The sequence below is a fragment of the Monopterus albus genome, unplaced genomic scaffold, assembly GCF_001952655.1.
Source record: "Monopterus albus unplaced genomic scaffold, M_albus_1.0 scaffold141.1, whole genome shotgun sequence".
Taxonomy (NCBI): Eukaryota; Metazoa; Chordata; class Actinopteri; order Synbranchiformes; family Synbranchidae; genus Monopterus; species Monopterus albus.
In genome coordinates, this window is record NW_018128021.1 from 901,194 (window position 1) to 926,875 (window position 25,682).

General features: G+C 39.6%; 3 protein-coding genes across 5 annotated transcripts in view; 2 read left to right on the forward strand and 1 right to left on the reverse strand.

Annotated features, from left to right (window-relative positions):
• lclat1 (lysocardiolipin acyltransferase 1) overlaps positions 1-5,059 on the forward strand; it is a 13,871-nt gene extending 8,812 nt beyond the window's left edge. For both annotated transcript variants that reach the window (XM_020614059.1, XM_020614058.1), the window contains exon 6: positions 2,805-5,059. In XM_020614059.1, the coding sequence (XP_020469715.1) occupies positions 2,805-3,331 (527 nt within the window). In that variant the 3' untranslated portion in view covers positions 3,332-5,059. The remainder of the gene's footprint in view (positions 1-2,804) is intronic.
• A 2,145-nt stretch (positions 5,060-7,204) lies between these two features.
• LOC109968066 (protein yippee-like 5) lies at positions 7,205-10,548 on the reverse strand. Of its 2 annotated transcripts, none has more exons than XM_020614071.1 (3): positions 10,422-10,548; positions 9,501-9,674; positions 7,205-9,424 (listed from the first exon to the last, which is right to left on the reverse strand). In XM_020614071.1, exons 2-3 carry the CDS (start codon positions 9,639-9,641, stop codon positions 9,200-9,202), a joined length of 366 nt encoding a protein of 121 aa, XP_020469727.1. In that variant the 5' UTR covers positions 9,642-9,674; positions 10,422-10,548; the 3' UTR covers positions 7,205-9,199. The 2 variants fall into 2 exon arrangements, with proteins under 2 accessions (XP_020469727.1, XP_020469728.1); XM_020614072.1 differs by having other exon boundaries at positions 9,501-9,702.
• Positions 10,549-11,963: 1,415 nt separating this feature from the next.
• plb1 (phospholipase B1) lies at positions 11,964-25,602 on the forward strand. Its single transcript, XM_020614033.1, has 43 exons — positions 11,964-12,171; positions 12,640-12,701; positions 12,817-12,880; positions 13,029-13,092; positions 13,243-13,277; positions 14,040-14,106; positions 14,199-14,247; positions 14,652-14,717; positions 14,802-14,867; positions 14,948-15,003; positions 15,170-15,242; positions 15,346-15,453; positions 15,586-15,639; positions 16,011-16,079; positions 16,471-16,557; positions 16,642-16,702; positions 16,784-16,842; positions 17,259-17,332; positions 17,433-17,476; positions 19,183-19,291; positions 19,452-19,503; positions 19,605-19,685; positions 20,168-20,233; positions 20,344-20,444; positions 20,535-20,616; positions 20,788-20,892; positions 21,007-21,102; positions 21,212-21,283; positions 21,384-21,461; positions 21,578-21,638; positions 21,726-21,784; positions 21,888-21,955; positions 22,044-22,087; positions 22,222-22,321; positions 22,429-22,480; positions 22,623-22,703; positions 23,491-23,556; positions 23,856-23,950; positions 24,132-24,213; positions 24,319-24,423; positions 24,512-24,607; positions 24,740-24,814; positions 24,947-25,602. The coding sequence occupies exons 1-43, from the start codon at positions 12,108-12,110 to the stop codon at positions 25,196-25,198; spliced, it is 3,300 nt and encodes a 1,099-aa protein (XP_020469689.1). The 5' UTR covers positions 11,964-12,107; the 3' UTR covers positions 25,199-25,602.
• The last annotated feature ends 80 nt before the right edge of the window (positions 25,603-25,682 follow it).

Sequence of the window (25,682 nt, forward strand, 5' to 3'; positions counted from 1 at the left end):
TCTATTTAAAAAAAAAAAAAAAAACTATTTACTACAAGTGTCAAACACCAGCCATGTTTTTTTTTCATTTTTGATGATTACCATTCTGTGTTTGCAAATAAAATACACTAAGCCTGCCATCATGATGGAAATATTTCATCAGCATAACCAAGGGAAAATAACTTGCTACCACCATGACTGTAGTTATTCCACTGACACTGCTTGTTGAAGAGGGCTCATACCTTTTATTTTTCAAAGTCTCAGACTTATGCTTCATCCTACTGCCAGCCATTACAACACCCCTGAGATTTCTTTTCTCTATGACATAATTCTGGCTGCCCTCCAGAGTTCTGAAATACCACCTCTAGCCCTGCAGTCTTATGCCCCACCCGCCCTGGATGCTGAACATGGCACTAACTCGACAAGCAGGTGTTATGAATCAGTGTGATGCCATCAGACTCAGCTAATTCTCTTCCCCCTCTCTGTCTGCACTGCTGACTGACGTGAGGGAGGTGTATATTGTCTTTGCCCAAGTCCAATGTGCCCCTCTCAGCTCTATTTTTACCATGGTAGAGCTGAGCTTTACAGGAGCCGGAGCTGTCAAGTGTTATCCTGACCGCCTGATCTTTCAGTCAGGTCTCCCCTGTGTGTTGTAAGGGCACTGCAGTTCACTGATGATGGTATAAGGTTTGAAGGTTGAAGCAGCAGAAGGACAAAGCTCTAAGCCCCAGGATAATTATATGTGTAATGGTGTTAAAACACAAACTGTTTGAACTCCCCCCCCCTTCCCCCCTGGATGGCACTACAGGTCACTGTACGCCAAAACAGCCAGACACAAGGGCATTTTCCTACCCCAGGCATCACTCTGATGAACACTTAACCCATGACTGTATAACAGAATGACAACCCTCATTGCAATACTACCATTGCTTACAGTGCCTTGCGAAAGTATTCGGCCCCCTTGAACTTTGCAACCTTTTGCCACATTTCAGGCTTCAAACATAAAGATATAAAACTGTAATTTTTTGTGAAGAATCAACAACAAGTGGGACACAATCATGAAGTGGAACGAAATTTATTGGATATTTCAAACTTTTTTAACAAATAAAAAACTGAAAAATTGGGCGTGCAAAATTATTCAACCCCCTTAAGTTAATACGTTGTAGCGCCACCTTTTGCTGCGATTACAGCTGTAAGTCACTTGGGGTATGTCTCTATCAGTTTTGCACATCGAGAGACTGAAATTTTTGCCCATGCCTCCTTGCAAAACAGCTCGAGCTCAGTGAGGTTGGATGGAGAGCGTTTGTGAACAGCAGTTGTCAGTTCTTTCCACAGATTCTCGATTGGATTCAGGTCTGGACTTTGACTTGGCCATTCTAACACCTGGATATGTTTATTTGTGAACCATTCCATTGTAGATTTGGCTTTATGTTTTGGATCATTGTCTTGTTGGAAGACAAATCTCCGCCCCAGTCTCAGGTCTTTTGCAGACTCCATCAAGTTTCCTTCCAGAATGGTCCTGTATTTGGCTCCATCCATCTTCCCATCAAGTTTAACCATCTTCCCTGTCCCTGCTGAAGAAAAGCAGGCCCAAACCATGATGCTGCCACCACCATGTTTGACAATGGGGATGGTGTGTTCAGGGTGATGAGCTGTGTTGCTTTTACGCCAAACATAACATTTTGCATTGTTGCCAAAAAGTTCGATGTTGGTTTCATCTGACCAGAGCACCTTCTTCCACATGTTTGGTGTGTCTCCCAGGTGGCTTGTGGCAAACTTTAAACGACACTTTTTATGGATATCTTTAAGAAATGGCTTTCTTCTTGCCACTCTTCCATAAAGGCCAGATTTGTGCAGTATACGACTGATTGTTGTCCTATGGACAGAGTCTCCCACCTCAGCTGTAGATCTCTGCAGTTCATCCAGAGTGATCATGGGCCTCTTGGCTGCATCTCTGATCAGTCTTCTCCTTGTATGAGCTGAAAGTTTAGAGGGACGGCCAGGTCTTGGTAGATTTGCAGTGGTCTGATACTCCTTCCATTTCAATATTATCGCTTGCACAGTGCTCCTTGGGATGTTTAAAGCTTGGGAAATCTTTTTGTATCCAAATCCGGCTTTAAACTTCTCCACAACAGTATCTCGGACCTGCCTGGTGTGTTCCTTGTTCTTCATGATGCTCTCTGCGCTTTAAACAGACCTCTGAGACTATCACAGTGCAGGTGCATTTATACGGAGACTTGATTACACACAGGTGGATTCTATTTATCATCATTAGTCATTTAGGTCAACATTGGATCATTCAGAGATCCTCACTGAACTTCTGGAGAGAGTTTGCTGCACTGAAAGTAAAGGGGCTGAATAATTTTGCACGCCCAATTATTCAGTTTTTTATTTGTTAAAAAAGTTTGAAATATCCAATAAATTTCGTTCCACTTCATGATTGTGTCCCACTTGTTGTTGATTCTTCACAAAAAATTACAGTTTTATATCTTTATGTTTGAAGCCTGAAATGTGGCAAAAGGTTGCAAAGTTCAAGGGGGCCGAATACTTTCGCAAAGCACTGTAAATTCGTTTTTATTGTTTGCATGTTCTTTTTCTTGTTCATGTGCACATTGAGAGCCACTGTACTGGAGTCAAATTTCTTGTGTGTTCAGCACACCTGGCCAATGAAACTGATTCTGATTCTGAAAAACTGGGATGCTGAAGGGCGCATAAGTCTAAATCACTGTCACATGAGACAATCTTTTCTAGCTTTGGATTCAAACTATTATTTCAAACTGAATTCTGCCTTTAATAATTTAAAAAAATGATGTCCCTTTTCCTAGGAGACAACCTGGATGCCGTCCATGACATTACAGTGGCTTACCCCAAGAACATCCCTCAGACAGAACGCCACCTCATTTTGGGGCTTTTTCCACGTGAGATCCACTTCCACGTCCGCCGCTATCCAGTGGCTTCACTGCCCGCCTCTTCCTCTGACCTTGAGTCTTGGTGTCGAGAGCGCTGGGCTGAGAAGGAAGTCCGTCTCCGTGACTTCTACTCAAGTCAGCCCCGAGCCTTTGACAGGGACGGTGTTGCACATGTGCCACCTTGTAAGTCAGAGCTGCGGGTGGCTCTGATCAAAGTTGCCTCTCTCCTGTACTGGAGCAGCTTCATTGCGTTTTGCTTTACTGGGCTGTGGCTGTGGGCGCCATTCAGGCTCTACTTCCTGGTGATTGTTGGAGTGTATATGGCCCAGCAGAAGTTGGTCGGAGGGCTGGAGCTGCTAGAATTGGCCTGCCATCGATACTGGAAATCTGTGGCTGTAGACATAGGTGACAAGAATAAGGTGTTGGATGAGAAGAAGCAGTGAGGCTGGAAGACAAGGGTGACTGGACAATGACATGTTTTCAGCTATGCTCAGCAAGGACACCATGGACTCAGTTAACGTGATCTGTTCAGTTCAAGGCACTAGAGGATCCCTTTGAGGGGCCTGGTGCGCCATACTATAGAAAGGGAATAATAAGTCAACTTCAAAGTGGTATGCATGGCTTCAGTGGAGAAACTTGCCTTTCTGTTGAAGAAGAAAAGAGGAATGTTGCATTTATCTGTGCTGGGTTCAAGGAATTCATCACAAGTTTATTAGCTTGCTGTCAGTGCATTTTATCTGTTATATAAGTGTGGACATGTGTCATGCTGTTTATATTTGTTATATTGTTATCATGTCTATGAAACAGCTTTTATTGTTTACTGTGTTGCCCTTCCTTTTATATCTGTCACAAATTATGGAGCAGAGCCATATTACAGACCACCTGTACACATATGACTTGACTCTAACATTCAAATAAGCACTGTAGTTAGCTGTATTAGACTGGTGGGACTAGTTAAACAAATCAGTTGAAATTAACAGTCTCTAGCAAGAAAAGAAAAGGACAGCTATAATTCCCAGAGAATTTTTAAGGTGTATACAGGTATATATGTGTACCGCTGTTTACCTTTGTTAGGTATAATTACCCTTTTATACAAATTTGGGAATAAACTTTTCCCAGTTAGTCCTTGGAGGTTTCTCATGAGATGATGTTTATTACTGTATAGGTCTTAAAACATAAATGATGTTACTCTGCTTGTTTGGTCAGGTTGCTTTTGCACATTAAAGCCAAAGGTGAGAAAAGCAGGTGGGGCGTAAAAAAGTAACCAAACAATATACTCTGTCTTGTCACAGAATGTTAGCTTAACTCAAAGTTGGCAAAGTCGTCTGTAGATGCGCCGAGGCAACAGCTCATTGGAATCAAAGATCTGACTTGAGATCTTATGTGTGGAGAAGTGTAGAAGAAAAAGCATTATGTCCTTTCTGAGAATGAGGAGACAGGATGTGGGTGGTACTGCAGTGAAAGAATGTCCTGTTGGGACAACATTACCCCTCGATGTGCTGGGTGGCACAGAGGACCAGACTTGGAGTGGAAAACTGGCCCTGAACTCAACCTAATCCAAAAAAGCTCTGTAATGCCTACCTCTGCTTGTGTCCCTCTAAAGGACTGGCAGTGATGAGCCTGCTAAACTCAATTAGCAAATGACAGCTGAGAAAGCTATGCCAATTGTGCCAAAAAAGGACAGAAATTGAAACAGGATTGGAGCGGCACTACACCCACTTTTTTATCCACCGACTCCTTACCAGGCTCAAAACCATTTCAAACCATGTTCAGTCTTGGGGTCAGGGAACATTTGTATCTTGGACAGTCTAGCAGTTTCTGTAACACTGTAATTTGTGATCAAGCAGACCAATGTCTCATGGTTGACCGCACAATGTAAAGGAGACTGAAGCATCTTTCTTGTTTGTATGAATCTGAAACTCCTGTAGTTAAAGCGCAATGCGGTTGTTTCCAGTCACTGTGATCAGCTGTGTTAATAATTTTATCATCAGCACGTTGTAGTCTGAACCAGGTATAATCTATGTCTATTACTCTTTTACTTTTGCTGTTTTGTGTTGCTCAGTTTACAATCACTTGCTGATGCTGGACCTCTTTAAAGTCACTGTCCTCAGGTAAACACAGTGGATACTGTTATGAGACTGTCTCTTAAAGGAAAAAATAAATATGCTATATCAACTCAATCAGGTTTCCGGCCATTGTTTTTCCAAGTTTTATGGACAGCTTAGGAAATGTTGACTGCTGACCTTTTAATGCTTGATCTTTTAGTAAATGCTTTTGATAGTCCTGTATGTCATTATATTTACCATATCTGCATGTTCCAGATACTATTTAGGATTTATGACTAGCTTTTATTTGACTCATGTAGAGCATCACTGCCATTGCATTGTGTCATGTTATCGCACTGACATTGTCAGTTGCTGCAAGGCAACTCAGCAGTCTTTTAATCTAGACTGTACAATAACAATCACTACACTGCAGTGAATGAGTCAACAAGACCTTGAATGCTCATGTTACACACACACACACACACACACACACACACTCAAATCTAGCATAGACAACCAAAAAGGTCAGGAGCTTTGAAGGTGAAGTGCAGTTACCATAGTAACTACTGTTGACTCTGTTGTCTCCTAGCAACAGGATGTAGAGTGATGTCAATGGAAAGCATGCTATTTTCTCCTGCTACCAGAATGATGTCACTCCTTTGTGTGTGTGAAGAGAGGGTGGTGGAAAGAGAGAAGTTCATTTCTGTATTCTATATCCCTGCTCTCCTGAGGGGAACGAGAAGGGCTGCGATGCTGACATCCTGTGAAATGAATAAAAGACAAAAGGCGAGGATAAACTAAAATAGCTGTCCAGGGATGATGACTCACAGGGCCAATTAAGGGTGCAATTATGCTCCCACTTCTTTGCCTGTTATTAAATTTACTCTCTTAGTAATACGATAGTTGGATGAATTTATAGGAGCTTGATGTTAAAATCTAGGAAATTCTAATGTCCCAGTCCTGCCCAAGAAAGCTGTGGAAGTGTCTTAAGGTAGTGGGAAAATAGCTTTTACAGTGAACACACACAGACATAAAGTCATGTCTATCCAATTGCATGCAGACTAATAGGATCAGCTAGGCAGTGTAATTACTGTATCCTTATCTTAGCCAGATGCCTTTTCAATAAAGGCAGCAGACAATCCCCAGTTTACTCAGGGACAAAGTCAAAGACTTCAATGAATTATAAAGCAGGCAGTGAGTTCTCTGAAGATGAAGTCTCTAGTCATGTCCGGCATTTAAATAGTACTAGGTACAATCATGAAGACGTCAGTCTTCTCTATCCATTAATGATTCAGTAATGGAAAACAAGTGATAGAGACAAAAACAGAAAAACAAGTTTGTTTTGTTCAGCAACCATAACGTGTATGGGCTAAGTTTAGTGCTGCATGCTGTGTGTAGGGTGACTCCAGGAATGATTGCAGAAAAGCAGACCTGCTGTTGATCCCACCACTGTGACAAAGACCCTCACAGACACACCAACAAAGAAGTCTTCCAACAGGATCAGAGCTATAAATAACCTTACAGCAGCACTGCAATATTAGTGGGTGGATTAGGAGAGAATCGTCACCAGCTATTTATAGACCTAATGCAGTCAAACCTCTTCAGTGGGGCGGATTCACGGTGAGTTCTGAATAGGTGGGATAAAATGGGACTTAAAGTGTGGATGTGGTGTTTTATTTTTGTCACAAATGTTGGCTTGTTCTGCCACATTCTTCTTAATAAGAATCGGTCTGTTTCGGCATTTATTGAATTGCAAACGATTCAGTGGTGTTGATGCATTTTCTCTGCTCGAGGGAAAAACATCACTGACATGTATTTCCACACTGCAGTGAAGCTCTACAGACCATGCCAAGCAGGCTAACATCAGACACGGGCAGGGGACTCAGCATCATGCTTCAAAGGAAAAACATCTTCTGAGATCATCCTGTTAATCAGTATTCTGCTGCCACCTAGAGATCCAAGGCTTTGGTTTTAGTCATGATTACTTGTGGCATTTTTATCCTGATCCCTTTATGGATATGAACATGGCACTCGGACAGTAGGTTTGCAAATCCATGTGCTTATTTCCAACTTTGTATTGAGCACCAGGCTTAAGCAGTACCTGGAAAACTAAATAAGTCTTGTTAAAAAAATATAATAAACTGTTTTAATAGAGAGGAAGGAAAAAATGTCACTGACAGTAGATGTTAATGACAATTACAACCATGTGTTCAAAAACGTGTTCTTATGCTCTTGATAAAACATGTTCTGAGCTTCAAATCAAGCACAAAAAATACGGAATAACTTGACCTAGCAACACTACATTTTTATTTTGAAATCACAAGAAAAAATATTGTTATAGCCATTCAGATAAATGTTTCTTCAAACCCCAAATCAAGGAGAAATACAATAACATAAACATATCAGCCAACAAAATAACATTCATTTAGAGTAAAGCAAATAAAAACTGGCTTATCAATAAAATGCTAATAGTGAACAACAAAATTACATATCTCTACTCTGTCATGGCCACTGCACTGACTTGGGGGCATTGTTTTTAATGACTTAAACTTGTAAGTCAAGTGTAAAGGTGATCACATACAATATCATTTTGGGAATGCCTGCAGGCATTCACATTCAGAAACAGCACAATGTTACATCAGGGCCATGATGCTGTGCTACACCCCAGTCCAAAAATAACATCAAATGTCATGAAAATTGAGATTTTTTTTTTTTTAAACTATCTGACATACTGTCATCTTCACAGAACATTGATGGTATAAAACAGAGTCTCTGGCCTATCAAAGACAAAGGTTTGATGTTAAAGACTCCATTAAAGCTTGTTTGGCTTTGTGTTATAAGAAAAAGTAGTCTTATAACTAAATGTGGTCTAAGCCAAAGTGTATAAAAAGAATCAAGCTGAAGCTTCACTGGAACATATTTTGGTTCACTGTGGTTTCCAACACAGAAAAAGACTGTTTGCTAACTGTTTGTGGTTTTAGTTGTGTCTTCAGCAGCTCTGTTAGCTTGTCCCACCACACTGCCACCCAGCTAATTTCAAATGCTTATAGGACCTGTCCTCTCATAATTCTGTCCTTAAGCAAACAGGCATTCAGAGAATGTCTCCGTCACCTCTCAGAGGCATTCTTCCTCCATCATACTGAAGCACATGGTTGGAGGGAACATTCTCCTGATATATCACCAACGTGACATAATGCTCCTCACAGGGCACACACATAGGCACAGAATCCATGGTAACAGATGTTGATTAGTAGACCTCAGTAAAATTATAGGATCAATTGTACGATTGTCTACTGTACAGGAGCTCACACGCTATAAACTGCAGGAAAGGGACACTTATACCACTTTGTGTACATTTCAAAAATGCCATGTCAAGCAAAATAACTGCACAACATGCGAACCAGACCTAAACAAAACTGCCACCATCAAACACAACAATGATTACCTAAATATGACATCAATCTGTGCGGTCCTTGTGGTATCATTTGGATGAGAAACACTACTTGAAACACTATTACATTCATTACACTACCAGCTAATAAAAGGAAACTGATGTATAATTAACTATTGTGGTCTTAATTGCATTCATTGCTCACCAGTGACAAATACATTGGAGCAAAGTTCACAAAACACAGAAGCTTAAGTCCTATGAAAGCAATATGTAGAGTGACACTGCTATTGGTTCATTTAACAGTTGTGTTGTATAGAGTGGGACTGTTGCTTTGCCCATGTCTTGATAATGAATATATACTGCTCAAAAAAAATAAATAGTTGAATGTGTTATTTTTGTGTTCCCTTTATTTTTTTGAGCAGTGTACTTAGCTGTACCATCTACTAAACTCAATAATAAAAAACTCCAAGTGGTGTATTTTCATGTAATCTATCTTACCTATTTTAATGCTTGCTTTTAATTACCATATTACCAAAGTGTGGAGCATGCCTTGTGCAACAGTGATGAAAATTCTGTGTAATTCTGTGTGACCTTGCATGTACACTTAACAATTCAAGTTACTCCCTGTCTTGGAGGGGGAGTATTTTAGGGAAGCCTATTTAGCAAGAATAGTTCCAGCATACTAATCTTCTAATCAGCAGAGGTCTAAAGTCATAAGCCAGAGACAGGTAAGGGGTGGGGGGGTAAAGCCAGAACTTCAATGACCACTAAGTCTGCAAGTGGTGGTGTGCAGCACAGAGGCAAGGGGGTAAAGGAGAGTGAGAGGAGGACACGGAAATGAGCCTTCCCACACAAGTTAATCCAAGATTAGGGGCTCATGAATTGTCTGAAGGGACGTGCTCTTCAAAGCCCTCACTCTCCCTAACCAGCGCCCTCTCCAGAATGACACGTCCTTCCTTGTACCGCTGACTGTCCTCAGTAGCAAACTCATAGATCCAACCCAGTTTGCTGTTGCAGTTCTTGCAGCTGACATCCCTCACCATATGCCTGCCAGTCAGCATCACTCTGTCTTGCACCTCGCTGTACTGCAGATTCACCACCTGGGGGATTGAGACACAAGCAATTGTTCATTCTGTTTGATTCCCAAATACATGATCTTCATGGCTTTCACTGTACCTTATTGAAGAGGAAAGCTCTGCCTGTGGCTCCTGTGAATCGGGTGGAGATAAGCTCAGACCGATTGGTCAGGATGGTGTCACAGTTGGCACAAGAGAAGAGGCGTGTTCCACCAATGTGGTCCAAGAAGATACGTCCCATTGTTAAACCTCTGGCAGAGACTGATCTCAAAGACTAAAATATGAGCAAACAGAACAGCAAACTATCTATTGTTGTGAAGTTAACCAAGACAAAATGAACAAAAACGGCATTTCGTCTGAAGTAAGAGGCACACAGTACAATACAATTTAACCATATCACTCAGCCCTGCAACATCTCTTTGTTAAATACCAACCCGGAGAAGCTCTTTATATTTGGGTTGAGACTGTTACTGGGGTGAATTTAACTTTTGAGACTGTGCTTAATGACATTGTTGGGCCAACAATCACGTGTTTCAGTCAGACAAGGTGCAGGCCAGCTTTTTAAAGTTGACAGTCTCAACAGAAAAACAAACATTATGAACTAAAATGAGTATTTACTGAATTGCATTGTGAGGTATAGGCTACTTGTTAACTCCCCTTATCATTATCATAGTAGCACTTAAGTACTTTTTGTTCCTGAATGGCTTGTCATGAATAATGTTGACTGTAGATGGCAGCTGAGCTTTGAATGGTGCTGAAAATAAAAGCAATTATAACGAATATTACAGAAAACCGTCTTTAAAAGACGAAAACATTTGCCTAACTGACGAACGGGGACATATTATTTGGTTTTCATTGTGGTTTTGAACATTATAGCAGGGTGTTGTCATACTGATTTATCAAGTCAAAAGAGGCTAGCGTTATGTTAGCCGTTCAGCTAACAGCGATAACGATAACAAGCTAACAACGAGACAACAACAAAACATATATCTCTGCTTAGTGCTAAATGAACGCTTCCTACCTTGTCAAATTTGTTTTAGCGGTACAAAATGTCTCCACCGGGGATATTGCCACTAATCTTTTCGATGTGATTTTGACACATCTGTTGTTTGGCTCGTCGTTGTCGCGTTTTTGTTGTTCTCTTTCAGCTGTTCCTGTGGTTTGGCTCGTTGTCGTCACTGCTTTGTTGTTCTCTTTCAGCTGTTCCTGTTACTGTGCTCCAAGCTAATATCAACATCCGGTCATGACGGCCCAGAGGTGCTGCCTCCACCAGGTGTCAGCAGAGCAGAGGGGAACCGTACACCAACGAGAATGGTTTCAAATACACTATGGGCTGTGAGTATGTTTGAATATTCAGCACAAACCCTGCACCAATGTGTTTTAATTTGACATTATCCATCGGCTGCATTAAGTGAAACAGTGATACGTGCAATAAGTAGAAATAGGGATCACAGATGTTCAAGTCCGTCTTACAGCAAGAATCAGGTTCCCATACTAGAATCAGAATCAGCTTTATTGGCCAGGTGTGTTGGACACATGAGGAATTCGACTCTGGTACAGCGGCTCTCAATACGTATGTACATGGCCTTATGTAAGGCAGCAGTGGGCAAGTAGCCAATATAAGGCTGAGAACAGAAGTAAAGAAGTAATGTACAATCAAGCAAAGGAATGTGCCTTAGGAGTAAAAATAATGTACTATATACACACAGTCTGGATTTGATGGATCAATATGTACAAGGTATGTATTCACAGGTATTGCACTGAGGGTTATTGTCCATTCATACTGTCATGGGTCAAATGTTCATCAGAGTGATGGCCTGGGGGGAGAAACTGTCCTTGTGCCTGGTTGTCTTGGCTACAGTGACCTGTAACGCCGTCCAGAGGGGAGGAGTTCAAACAGCTTGTGTCCTGGGTGTGAGGGGTCTGCAGTGATCCTTTCCGCCCACCTCCTGACCCGTGAGGTGTACAGGTCCTCCATGGAGGGCAGGCTCACACCAATGACCTTTTCTGCAGTCCTGACTATGATGATGATGGCTCAGAGAGGACTGCCATCAAGTGATGTGTAAAGAGAAAAAGAATGTGTAAACAAGAAATCAGAATCAGCTTTAGTGGCCAGGTGTGTTGGACATATGAGGAATTTGACTCTGGTACAGTGGCTCTCAATGTGTATGTACAATGCTTTTCTGTAAAGAAACGAGTTGACAAGCGAGTAAACAAGATAAGGCTGAGAGAACAAAAAAAAAGAAGCACAGACAAAAAAAGAAGTTCATAGATTAGGCTACGCCCTTATTCATATTCTATAATGCATACATTTGGTCTGTTATAAGATATAAGGATATTCTTTACACTTACAGGATAAATTGCAGGTGAAACAGCTGCATACTGACAAATTAATGCACAGATAGGAAGATGAGACATGACTAATACTTTGGGTGATTGTTATCCAGTTAAAGTGATAAGAGAAAGGTAGATTGAGAATAAAAGCAAGGGAGCAAATGGAATAGCAGGAAAAAAGGAATGATTGCATGTCTCCTTTCTAAATGTTTGACCTCTTGGGAACTTCTTATCTTCTTCATACCTTTTACGGGTACAGTATACAGTACTTTTACAGTTATTAAAAGCCTACAGTTATTCTATCTCTGAGGCTGAGAGACAACAGAGGAGGGCATTACACATATCCCTTAGCGTCTCAGTGTCTCACCACGTCATGACTACTAGATCTGCACTCCTGATTCTGGCAGCCCTTGTTGGATCCTGCGCTGAGTTTCCAGGTAAAAAATAAAAAATAAAAAAAACAGGTCATAATTATATTCACAGTTAGTTTGACAAATCTAATTCTGCAACCAGGGAACTTGAAATGAAAAGCCACTTTACTTCTTCAAGGGTTTCTTGTGGTCATGTTCACAGAGTTGGTTGATGTATGTTGCACCTAATGTAGCACTCGTGAGTGTTACACTGTTCAGTGCCTGATGCTTTACCTGTGCAGTACACAGTTTCAGCTATCTCAGGCATTTTGCCGATGATGTACACTAAATGAATAAGTAGCAGTTTATAATGTGCCTGTTAGATATAGCCTAAATGTCAACTGTGCACAAAGGACTTCGCACTGCAAATAGAAAACGAGTAAACAACACTGAAAGTTTATTAGAGTTTTTCATGAATCATTTCTAACTTCAACTCAATGTGTCTTCTGGGGGTTCATCTAGGTGCTAAGTTGTTTTTGTTTGTTTTTATGTCAGCTTTAGACACTGTCAACCCTGATATAGGAAAAAATGAAGTGGCAACAGAAAATTCAGAGATGGTACTGTCAATTATTACTCTTTGTTGTGTATTAAAATTGTATATGAATGAATAATATTCTATATATTTTAGATACAGTAACACTGAAAGTCTGAGAAATGGTATTGTTGTTACAGACAGAGAGATACATGTCAGTACTCTGTACACCAGTGCCTGCCCCGTTGTCCCCATCCTCCTCAGGTAAGCATTTTCTACCGCTATTTATTGATCACTTATAATTTCAGTGATTACTGTGACTGCGCATAAAGACTGGCCAAATTATCTAAAAATGATTGTCCGGTGTTGTATCATTGCTGACCATTTAATGCTCATGTTTCCTCTCCAACAGTTCATGCTCTCAGACCTGCTGATATCTCAGGTGTTTACACCTTGGGAATGCCTCTTTCAAACAGGTAATAGCCGACGTTATAATGCATAAATATACCTCAGTAGCACTTAAATCACCAGCATATGTAGTGTTTTCTAGATCTACTTTAAATTTGACGCTTTAAACCTTTTCTGATCCCAACTATGTCAAATAACATGCATGTTTTCATCATCAGGGATGAGGCATCCAGAGTGGTCAGCAGACTAGCTGGTAAGACCCTGTCACCCACTGTATTTTTCTCACCACTGAGTGATTTAATTGTGTCACGTATTAACACTTGTGAATGAGTAGCTTTAAGCTAAAACCAAACACTTTTTAGGGGATTTTTTTTAGACAACGTATTTGAAAGTATTCATAATTTTCTTGAGTTTAGTTCAAGGTCAGAGTAAAGGCCATGCTGCATTAAATGCCAGATGCAGAGCACACTTTGACAAATTAAATTTTGAGAATAATAATCTATTTTAGTGGAGTTTATCTCTAAGGCTAAGACATTGGGCCATACACATTGGTTGGTGACCATTTCAAATAAAAGTAAGCAAACCCTTAACTGCAGTTACCTTATATTTTTCACTATCTGATTGTGTTGTGTTGTAAGAAGGTTCGGGGTTCGAGCCCGGGCCGACCCTCTGCCTTTCTGTGCCAAGTCTGCATGTTCTCCCTGTGCCTGCGTGGGTTCTTTCTGTGTACTCCGGCTTCCTCCCACAGTCCAAACACATGCATCCTAGATTGACTAGTGACTCTAAATTGCCCGTAGGAGTGAGTGTGAGTGTGTGTGGTTGTTTGTGTCAGCCCTGGGATAGACTGGTGACCTGTCAAGGATGGACCCCACCTCTGACCCATGGTCAGCTGGGATTGGCTCAAGCCCCTGTGACCCTATTCAGGAATAAGCGGTATAGATAATGAATGGATTGTCTTGTAAGGAATTATGCCCACTGTAAATTCTCTACAGTTGTTTCTGTGTGTCTCAAACAGAGTTGTTGTCCATTTTTAATCCTGAACTGATCACTCAACACATGGATCAGACGTCATTGCATCCCAGGTAACTCACACATGCACATATACGGTTTCATACATAAATGCTAAACAAGGAGAATACAGTAAGTGTGTTTTATGTGAGTGTATATGTTGCAGGAGTTTGTTGGAGGAAGCTGAGGAACTGTCTTTGTCCCTTTCTCATAAGGTGCAGTATGCATTAACCATTTTATAACATTTTACAGTATGTACAGTATTTTAAACATTTAATTATTTCAGCAAGGAGAATTCTATTCTGAGTGAGGTTACCTGCTATATGATGGTTAAAAAGCTCAACTTGCTAAGTTTACAGTTCTGTTTTTGTACATATTACACATTATACTGTATAATTAATTAATGATAAATTAGTGAGCTTTAGATCTATCGTCTCCTGGCTGTAGCTTCATATTTAACTGAAAGAAAAAGAGGCATATGTAGCAAAATGTTTGTTCTTTTATCACCTTTAGCTAAATTTCATTTCAAGGCAGTGACACCAAATAACAAATTACAACAAACATCTAAACTGAAGCTGTGAAATGGTCCAGTGATACAATTGACTGTTTGTCTCTGCAGGAGGCAGACTGGAAGTTTGTGCTGCTGTTTGTGCCGACTGACTCCATGTGTGCCTGTTCACCACATGTAGGATTCATACTGTCATACAAAATCGTGTTATTGCTTCTCTTAACTTTATTAAAATATGCTGAGTGTTTCTTTGTGTTTCAGCTTGTTGTAGATGTTAAAGCTATTGTGCAGGAAGTGGAAGCAACTCTGCAGATATTGCAACAACGGGTATTGTAGTTTTTGTTGAATAGGATTTTGCTATGAGTAAATAAAATGAAAAAATTAATATTCTGGATGTATGTTTACAGTTGCATCGCACTTTAATTCATGTAGTAGTCTGGAGCACCTTTCATCAGCAGGACAAGTGAGTGTATTCAGCTTCTTTAATGTAGTAGTAATTAACTAGCAAAATAAACTAGAAAATTGACAGAAACATTGTATTTTTCATACATGTGAGTATCCTGTAAAGATCTGATCCAGCTAGCTGTAAAAAGCATTTTACAATGATGTGCTTCCATTTTATTTCATAGCAGCTGTGAGTGTATGAGAAATGAAAACATAAACCAGCGGCTACATAAAGCAGTGCTCTTGAAAACACTGCAGGTAAAGAACACATACTTTAAATAAATGGTAATTTTGTGCTTTTAGCTCATCTGAACTATATTTATCTACATGTCTGACAAATTTTATTTGTTTTTGTATTCAGGATTCTCTAAATCAGGTCTTGGAAAATCCAGTGTGGCATAGCAAAAGTGCACTCTTCACTGCCGTGCTGCAGCCTGTTCCAGTTATCCTTGAACCCAACTCAGATTCTGTAAGTAGAGAAAGCTGTTTTCATATACTAGATATAATCAACAATACTGTAACTAACAACTATAAGATATACAATCCCCATTCCAGTAACAGTAGCATAAAACATCCTTGATTTTTTCATTTGTTTTTGAAGGGTACCACATTGCCTGACTTAAACCAAATAGCTCTTCAGCTATGGATGAACCTGGTAGGTTCTAATATGTTTTATATGAAAATGCAACATGCTGAACCTCATCATTGCTGTTCTGTGTGCATATCCTGCCCTGAATTAACCCTGTGTCTAAGTTGTGAAATGGAAAGCATTATCATGATCACTCGAAGCAAAAGATGGAACAGTGATTAGTGTTGTTCTGATAAGATATTGGATAAGAAAAGTAAAGATTAACTTTACAAAATTATCTACAGGATGATTTTTTTCCAGTTTTGTTCATTTTATATCTACATGCTCATATAACAATTATGTAATAAGTACTATCACACACCATAAGGTCATTAACTGCACAGAATAATCCTGCCTGAGTCCAAAATCTTAAGCAATGATAACTTTTCCTCCCCCAGCTTCAACCAGTGACAGGTGAGGCAGAGGTCATGGACAACAATGACATCACTATTCCTTGCCCTACCCAGGTGAGGCATGGCATCATATAATGAAGTTTATTCAAAAGTCATACCTGGTGCACTGAGTTTGACATACATACAAACGCACAAAGCGTGCACGACATCCATGATTCAGTCCTTTGCAACCAACCCCATCCCTTCTTCCCAATTTTTTGTCCACTTCTCTGCAAACTACTCCTGAAATAAAGGCAAAAATGCTAAAAAAAAGTCATCTCTTATTGTGGTAGTACCATGTGTGGTATTTGAGCCTTTATGCAAAAGTCTTGCAGCAGCACTCAGTGTTTAATCCCCAAATTTCCAAATCACAGAACAGACTTTCATCACAGTAAGATGTATTTATAATCTGATGCTGATACTATGGTTAAAATTGTGACTCACTTTTATTCCACTATCATCCCAGGAACGACCTTTCCTGCAGACAAAGATAAATTCCCCCACTCACAGAAAAGAGCCAGGTTATAGCAAAGCCTCTACACTAACTGATCCTGTAAGTCCTTCTACTCAGCTTCAAAGCTAGACAGTAGTATGACCACACATACAGCTAATTTAGTGGAGGACTGTTTGCTTACAGGTTATGGGAACTGAAATACCCTGCACAGACCATAGTCCATCCCCTACCATACCCACTTCAGGTAAAATTATTTTCAGCTCTCATTCTGCTGATATATTTTGAGAAATGGATTTTAAACCACCTTATTCTTATTCCTGTATAGTTCATGAACTCAGACCTGGAGATATCAAGGTGGTGGCAGCATTGGGTGACTCTGTGACAGTGAGTGTTTATCTTTTCCTGCTTTTTCTTTAGTGTAGACAAATTTATAACAAAACCTATTTTGAAAAATTGAACTTGAGTGTTCCCAGTACACATAGAGAGGCGTGATATACGATACAGTATATGATGATCAGGACAACAGATGTAAACACTTAAAGCTGCTGTTTATCTATTGTATACTGTATATGTGCAGATGTAAACAAGCAAACATAACAACAAAACTAAAGTAAAGTGAAAGTTTGTTTAATTTAGAAATGGTGATAAAATTTCAACTTTAATACTAAGAAATGATTTACAGATATTTGCACTGTGACTTGCAACTCCCACAAGAGCTCTATACAGTTTTGGTTCAATAAATATTTTCTCTGGTTTAACATGGTCTTAGTACAGTATGTCACAACTGATGGTCTCTGCAGGCAGGCAATGGTGTGGGTGCAAAGACAGACAACCTACTGTTAGTAATTAAAGAGTACAGGGGACTGTCATGGAGGTAAGCTAAAGTACACATTTGTTCTTCTTTGATGGTGTGGAAAAAAGAGTTCATTTGGTAGCTGCATTTAAAACTAACAAGCTATATCTGCCATTTTCAGCATTGGTGGTGATGAAAACATTACCACTGTGACCACTCTGCCAAGTATGTTTGTCTCTTTCTCTCTCTCTCCTTTCAAATATAATCCTTGTTATTGATTTTAGTTCTGCTTTAAACACTATGCAGCCCCATCTGCTGCTTAAAAAAAATTCAGTCAGCTAGGTGTAAATCCCTTCATTATCAGATGGTATTTTTCCTTTTTTAATCACTCGCACACAGATGGCAAGGGTTAAATATACCCTGTCTGGTGCAAAAAACAATGAGTACAGGCGCTCCTCAGGGATGTGCAATCTCACGTTTACTGTTTACGCTGTGTGCAAACAACTCTGTAAGCACACACTGTAATATCTATATCTTCAAGTTTTGTGATGACACCGCAATCCTGTGCAAGTTTCATGAGGGGGAGGACAGCTGATTTTATCATCAAGAAATAGGAAAATTGGCAGCCAGCCTGGTAATGAACGTCAAAAAAATAAAACCCCAGAAGAAATTGTGTTCGACCCCAGAAGAGTGCGTGACCACAATCAAATAGTTATTGACACCACTTATATCAAGCAGGTTACAATCTACTTGGCAGTGATAATACAGTAAATAACAAACTGTCCTGGCACAATCATGCTGACAGCCTTTGCACTAGGCTTCTGCAGAAGATTCTTGTTTGTTGGTGTAGACAAGAAAATAATGCTGCTATTTTATCAGGTGGTCATGGAAAGTCTAATTAGGTATGGGATTCAAGTTTGGTTTGGCAATTCAACAGTACAGTTAAAAAAAAAACTGATTGGTTCGTACGGTGCAAACCTCTTTTAACATTATTGGTGAAATCAACTACAAAGTTAGACTCCAGACCATCTATGAAACTTTCCTGCTTAAAAAGCACAAAAAATACTGTCAGAGCCAACCCACATCCTACATCTTGAGTACAAGCTGTTACCCTCAGGTTGATGATATAGACTCCCATAATACAGACACAATCATTATAAATACTCCTTGGTGCCAGCCTCTATCAGGGCATTGAACAGTAGCACTGACTGAAGAAGAAAATTAAATTAATGTTTAAACTGAAATCTGTTGGTTTTATTTTTGTTGATTGAATTGTGTCATTTATACTGATCATATCCTTGTTTTGTGCTGATTTTAACTTTGTCATGATTTTATTTTTAAGTTTGTTTCCTTGACACTCTTATTTCATGATTGTTTTAGATTATCTCCATTCAGGATTTTAATCTATTATGGGTATTATAGTTTAATCAACAAGTTGTTTTTGGCTAGCTCTATAGAGTTATATAATGATGTGTAGCTTGCCAGTGTGGACCCAAAACAAATGTCCCTGCTATGGGCCAATAAAGTTTTATCTAATCTTATCTAACCTAATCTAATCTAATAACATTGCCTAAATTATCTGTCATATATTGCATGTTTGAAGTGCATTTTATCAAATATCACATCTTATCACCATGATTATACCAGCTGTTTGTTAGACTGGCTGTCATAACTAAATGCTAGCTCTTCGAAACACATTACAACTGAAGAAATGTCATAAAAACAATCAGGACTCAAGATCCACGAACTGAGGTGAAGTCCATTCCCCCTGAAGTGAAGTTGTTTTCTCTGTAGATACAGTATGTGTAATCTTCACCACAACCCATGTTTTATGATGCTAAACTTCCCCCAACCATATCCTAACACCTAGCCAGTTAGCTCTGCCTACTCTCAAATCTTAGGATCTAACATTTAATGATTATGGTCTGTAGACATCCTGAGGCAGTTTAACCCCTCCCTGACTGGCTTCTCAGAGGGAATAGGTGGGAAAGACAGTCCGAAGGCCTTTCTCAACCAGGCTGTGCCAGGGGCAAAGAGTGGGTCAGTCATGTTCATTACTTACTTTCATTATATTACCACCCTTCACTCTGACTTACCTTTTTAAACCAAATTTTCATTGAAAGCTCTGAACAATTTACAGCTCACCAGAACAATGCAGTGGTACTTCTAGAAACTTTAATCGCAAAACTTATATTTTCAGTGACATGGTGCAACAGGTGCGCATCCTCATGGACAAAATGAAAAATGATTCAGTAAGGCAGCAATAAACTACAGTAGATATGCAACCTTTGTCTCAGTTTTATGTTCACACTTACCGAATTTACAGAACATTTACCTCTTATCTTCTTTACAGCGAATTGATTTCCACAATGACTGGAAAGTGATCACCATGTTTATCGGAGGCAATGACATATGTGACTTCTGCATAGACAGTGTGAGCACTCGTTTTTTATAAAGATATTTCATATTTTGTAGTTTCTTGGCATAATGCTTTTCATATTCTAAGCAGTATCTTCGTTATTGGTTCATCAAGAGATTATTTTCTCAATTTAGTAATTAATTTATTTCAGTAATATAATGAAAATGGTGATAAATATCCATTCCTAAAGCCAAAAGTCACATACTCAAAGGGCTTGCTCTGCCTTATAATCAGCTCACACAGCAACAAGCAAACATAAAAGACTAAGAAAACCAAGAAATCCTAACATCTGTGAAGCTGGAACCAGCTTGTTGTTTTTGCTTGAAAAAAAAAAATCATTCATTGATGCAAATGATTAATTAATTATCAAAATCGTTGCTGACTGGGTTTCTTTCAATCCGCTAATCAGTTAACTGACTTGTTTGAGTTTTAATTTGTTCCACATGCACAGGCTCTGTTCTATGCTTTCGGTCTCAATGAGAAACATTTTTCCACAGGCTATTCACTCGCCGAGTAATGTGATCAATCGTGTCCGCCAAGCTCTGGACATACTCCACAGGGAAGTATGTTTGCACTTTCTTGCACCTCACTAACACAAACATGCAACTTCATTGTGTGTTAGCAATTTTAAAGTCCAAATTCCCTGCTATAAGCATTGTTTTATATCACCCAGGTCCCTCGTGCCATTGTCAATCTGGTGGAGGTGTTTAACACTGTACTGCTGCGTGATCTGCACAGAGACAAGACTCTGGGCTGTCCCACCTGGCTCGTCCAGTCAGTGATCTCTGTAGCACAAAACTGTTAAAAAACAACCAAAAAACTGATCAAGTCATGATTTAATCAGTTTTGGTGTTTATGTTTCAGATTATTTTGCTCCTGCATAGTGAAGCCTAAAGATGGATCCTATGAACTTCAGAAGCTCAATGAGTTCAATAGAGGTTATCAGGTACAAAACAAAAAAATGTTTTTGGTCCATTTTCATGTGCAATACAAATTCACTGGTGATTTACAGGCATACACTTACATGTAAATAGACTATTATAAGTTTGGTTTCTTACTAATTAATTGTCACTGAAAAGTCAAAGGCTCCTCATATTTTGACTGGCTTTCCATCCAGCGTGCTATGCAAGAGCTGATTGACTCTGGACGGTACGACACGCACAACAACTTCACTGTGGTACTGCAGCCGTTCTTCAGAGATGTTGTCCTTCCCCTGTTGGAGGTACAAGCTCACATGCTGTACCTGAAACATTCAATATTCCTAATGCTGTTTTCATTTTTGAAATTTATTTCAGTATTTTAAAATGTCTTTTTTCCCTTTCTTTCTGTATAAAAGGATGGCCGGCCTGATCGCTCTTACTTCACACCTGACTGTGCTCATCTTAGCCAGAAAGCTCACACTGCCATGGCTCGTGCTCTGTGGAACAACATGGTAGTATTTGCTCTTTTAAAGGACATTTTCCTCATTTGTATTTTGAAACATGTTTTTATTTCCCTTATAAAGATCCAGAATAATTCATAGACTTTTACAAATCTCTTAGTTAGAGCCGGTGGGCAGCAAGACTTTTACACTAAGCCTCACAACTGCCACTGATCTGAAGTGTCCCTCTAAGGTAACTTTGCAGTCAACAGCATTCAGTCCAACACTTTGTCTCACACTTGATATTATATGTATAGATTCAATACATTTTTGTCTATTCATGTTTTTTTTAGACCAACCCATTCTTCAGGACTGCTATTAACAGCAACTACACCTTTCCAGGCCCTCCACCCACTCCTGCTCCTGTTACAGTAGGTCAAAGTTTCTGTCTTTCATAGACAGCACAACTTTAGAATAGCCAGTATTTATGCATGATACTGACTAATATATTATAACATGTGTAAAACGTGTCTCTACTACTCATTAGCACTGGGGCAGTGACTTCTCCTGTGTTAACACAGCTCCATCAAACTCTGTGCCTACTTCAGGTAACCATTCAAAGTGTGACTCGGGTATTACCCCACGTGATATACAAGGGTTAGAAGTAAAATATAGTCATGCTGATCTTTTGTTAGCTCACAGGGTACGACCAGCAGACATCAACGTGGTGGCTGCTCTCGGAGACTCTATAACGGTATGTTTGTACACAATTTCCTCTAAATTGTTCATTCATCCAGCCACGATCTATACCACCATGTATCCTACTGAATAATATAACCATCAATTCCAACATGTAGGCTGCCTTTGGTGCCAAAGCAAAGAATCTGTTGCAGCTACCTACTGAGTACAGAGGAGTGTCATGGAGGTGAGAGAGTGCACACAAATTATATTAAATAAATTCATGTTTGTGGCATTGTGGATAATTCATTCATTGTTTGTCCTTCACTAATAAGCATTGGAGGAGACAAAACTCTTGAGACTGTCACAACATTACCCAGTAAGTTAAAAGCCTTATCCATCCCATAGCTTTTGTGAAGTGTAATACACATTGACATCACTAGATGGCAAAGTTGGACTATAAAAAGTTTGTATTTTGGTTGCTTTTGAAAAATAGCCCTTTTTGTGTATCAGATATTCTTAAGAAGTTCAACCCTAACATCAAAGGAGTGTCAAAGGGAGTAGGGAAAAAACAGGCTGGCTTCAACATGGCTGTATCAGGGGCTAAAATAGCGTGAGTTCTAGCATTTCTTTCATATGTTATCAGGTTTGAATGGTTCCCTTTCAGATATGTCTTGCTAAGCATGTTGTGCACCCATGAATATCTCTGATTTTATACAGAGGAATTCCAGAGCAGGTCCGTCGCCTGATTGATGCCTTAAAAAAAGACCCTGTGAGTCTCAAATATGAATACATGCACTGATGTGATTTCAGGACCACAAATTATGTAATAGTAATGTGCATGATAAAAAGCAATGTTCCATCTTTCCATCATTGTCTGTGTGATTCCTTCCCCATCCTTCTAATGGATATAGACAGTGGATTTTCAGAATGAATGGAAGCTGGTGACCCTCTTCATTGGAGGCAATGACCTGTGCCAGTACTGCTATGACCGCGTGAGTTGCTTAAAGAAATCGACACATGAAATGCAGGATAATCCCATGAATAAAGGATACTTTCAAAGGCCTGCCCTTAATAAATCTCCTGCTATAGCACAGTGGTTAAACATGCTGCCGTGTTGTGTGACGTCTCATGGTAAGCACTGGAGCAGAAGAATCAAGCTTTGTGAGCAGCCCTCCCTAATTGTTTTATTGTGTCAGAGTGAGATGAGAGCAGACATGGTTTCTTTTCAATAAGCACATTCTGTCACTTTACCCCTCCAATACAAAACACCCCCTCCCTTCTCTATCTCGGCCTCTGCATTAAACGAGCATGCAGGGCACAGTGACATGCCTTGTTCTCTAAAGGGCATAAACACCACAGAAATCAAACCCAGACATTTCATCCGGTCTGTGTCTTGCTTTTTCTCCTTCCTTATTTTGCCTCTGTCTCCCCTGTTTTTTTCCATGTCCCACTCTATTACACTCAAGGTAGTTTCTCTTATAATGTTTGTACTTTGAAGCAGAATATCAAAGCAGAGCATCAATTTAAGATGAGCTCTGAGACGGTGGTAATGACAGCTGATGGTTAGTTGCTACTTTTATGCTCATATATGCTGCATGTGTGTACTCTTTGGGGTGATATGCGCTTTTTAGATACAAACTTGGCCAGTTTCCATTAAATGTGCCTTAATTATCTAGCTCAGAAGAGAACACTTGTTAATGAAAAAAATATTGGTCTTATGTGTACACATGTTTACTATTTGTTAAATGACCTTATACATTGTGTGTCGCAAAACCGCAGCTCTCTTTATCACCTGGGAATTACAGCCATCATATGATGACAAGCTTGGACATGTTGTATGAAGAGGTAAAGAGATTTTATGGACTAAAACATGACAATTATACAATAAAGATATAGCTGAAAATTATGAAAATAAGATATCCTGTACTAAAAATGTGTATGTTCCTCCTTTACTTGCCTTCCTTCAAATTATCATTGCGCCCTAAAAACTATTCTAAAGGTCCAGTTTTTATTTTTGTTGTTGACCTTATTTCCTATTTCCTCTCCTATTGTAAATGCAAATTGAGATGCTCTGTATTGAAGACAAATTCCTTGTGTGTTTTAAACATATTTGGCCAATAAATGTGATTCTGATTTTGATGTAGGTTCCCAGGGTGATAGTCAACATTGTGGAAATCCTGGAAATTGAAGGCCTACGCAGGATCAAAAGGGACAGTCTTTTTTGCAGTGTGTTCCAAAAGTATGTTCACCATCCACCTTCCAAGCAAACAGTCCAGCAAACATTATAATTTGGTATTTAATAAAGACAAACTCATTCACACATATTGTAGCTTGCATTATATAGCAAGCAGTGATGATTGAACATTTTTAAAATCATTTTATTTTTAAATCGGCTATTTCTTTTCACCCTTCTGCCTCAGGCATGTCTGCCCATGCTTTTTGTTACCTGAAAATGATTCCCCTGAGCTGGCTGAAGTAAAATGGATAAATCAGGAACTACAGGTTAGCAGACAGGAATAGTAAGACCAAGATTTGTGCTTGCAAACAGGCATTAATTAGATGTTACAATAGCTGTGGTAACCTGAACATTTTTGGTATTTCTTTCAGACTGAAACTGAACGTTTGGTTTACAGAGGCCGCTATGATGGCAGAGAGGACTTTGCTGTGGTTGTGCAGCCCTTTTTTAAAAACTCCATTCTTCCTTTGAACGCTGTAAGTTATTTGTCTCCACCCATCAACAAACCCAATTAGGATAGTAACAAGCCTGTACCGCACTGATGCTGTACTATTTCTTCTGCAGGAAGGAAGGCCTGACACCACCTACTTCACTGAGGACTGTTTTCACTTCACTGAACGAGGACATGCTGACATGGCTACAGCTCTGTGGAATAATATGGTGGGCTCTGCAAGGCAGACAGAGAAAGGCTGAGTTTGACAGGGGAAGAGTTTTGGATGATGTCTTTTTAAAGTACTGCATCCCAATGCAGTGTGGCCATGAACCTAATGAAGATGTATTTCTGTCTTATAGCTGGAGCCAGTGGGAAAAAAGCAGACATACAACAATTTCACAAATGCTAGAAATAACATAAAGTGTCCCACTGAGGTAAGAAAGCTGCCACACAAGCACTTCTCACATGCTGACCTGATTGTGATTTATTTGCACAATGTCTGCATAATTACCGACCATGGAAGTGAATTTGTCTTAGTTTAAGGCCTTCCTAATTTTGTTTTCCAGGAGCATCCATACATCTTCACAAAAGTGAACAGCTTGCCCAGTTCAACCACCCCAGTACCCACAACACATAACACAGGCCTGCCTCTCTCCTCTGACTGCTCAGCCAATGTGCCAATATGGCTCGCTGCTGTGCTGGCTGTTATTGGGCTTCTGATTGGCTGGGCTGTCACCTGGCTCCTCCTGTCCTGCAGAGCCAGGAGAAGCAAGAGAAGAATGATGGTTGCAGAGGAGATGAAGGGCACAGTGTTTTGAAGTTCTACTTGCTGTATTTTTGCACTGGACTATTCAAGAAAAAACAATCAGAACCACAGCCAACATTTAAAGTGATTGTAGAAACACACTCTTTGTGGTGAGGCAGTTTTTCATGCTAACATAACCCTGTCTGCTATGTTTAGAGAGGTTCTCCTTGGATGCAGAAACCACAGAAAACATTAGTGGATGCACTTTTTAGGAAAGCAATACATAAACAACTGAATGATAATCGATTATAAGTCTTCAATTCAAATCTTACTAAAGTGAAATCATATAAATAATTTAGTAAGGTATGTTAGCATATTTACTACTCATTGTGAAGACCGGTTTCTTTCACAATTCATATCACTCATGCATTAATCTATGAAACACATTTAAGTGTTGTAGCTGGTCTATCAACTGAACCAGTACAAACAGTTTTATGTGCAAAATTAAAGACTGGCATTGCTAACTGCACATTAATATATACTGTTGGTATATATTT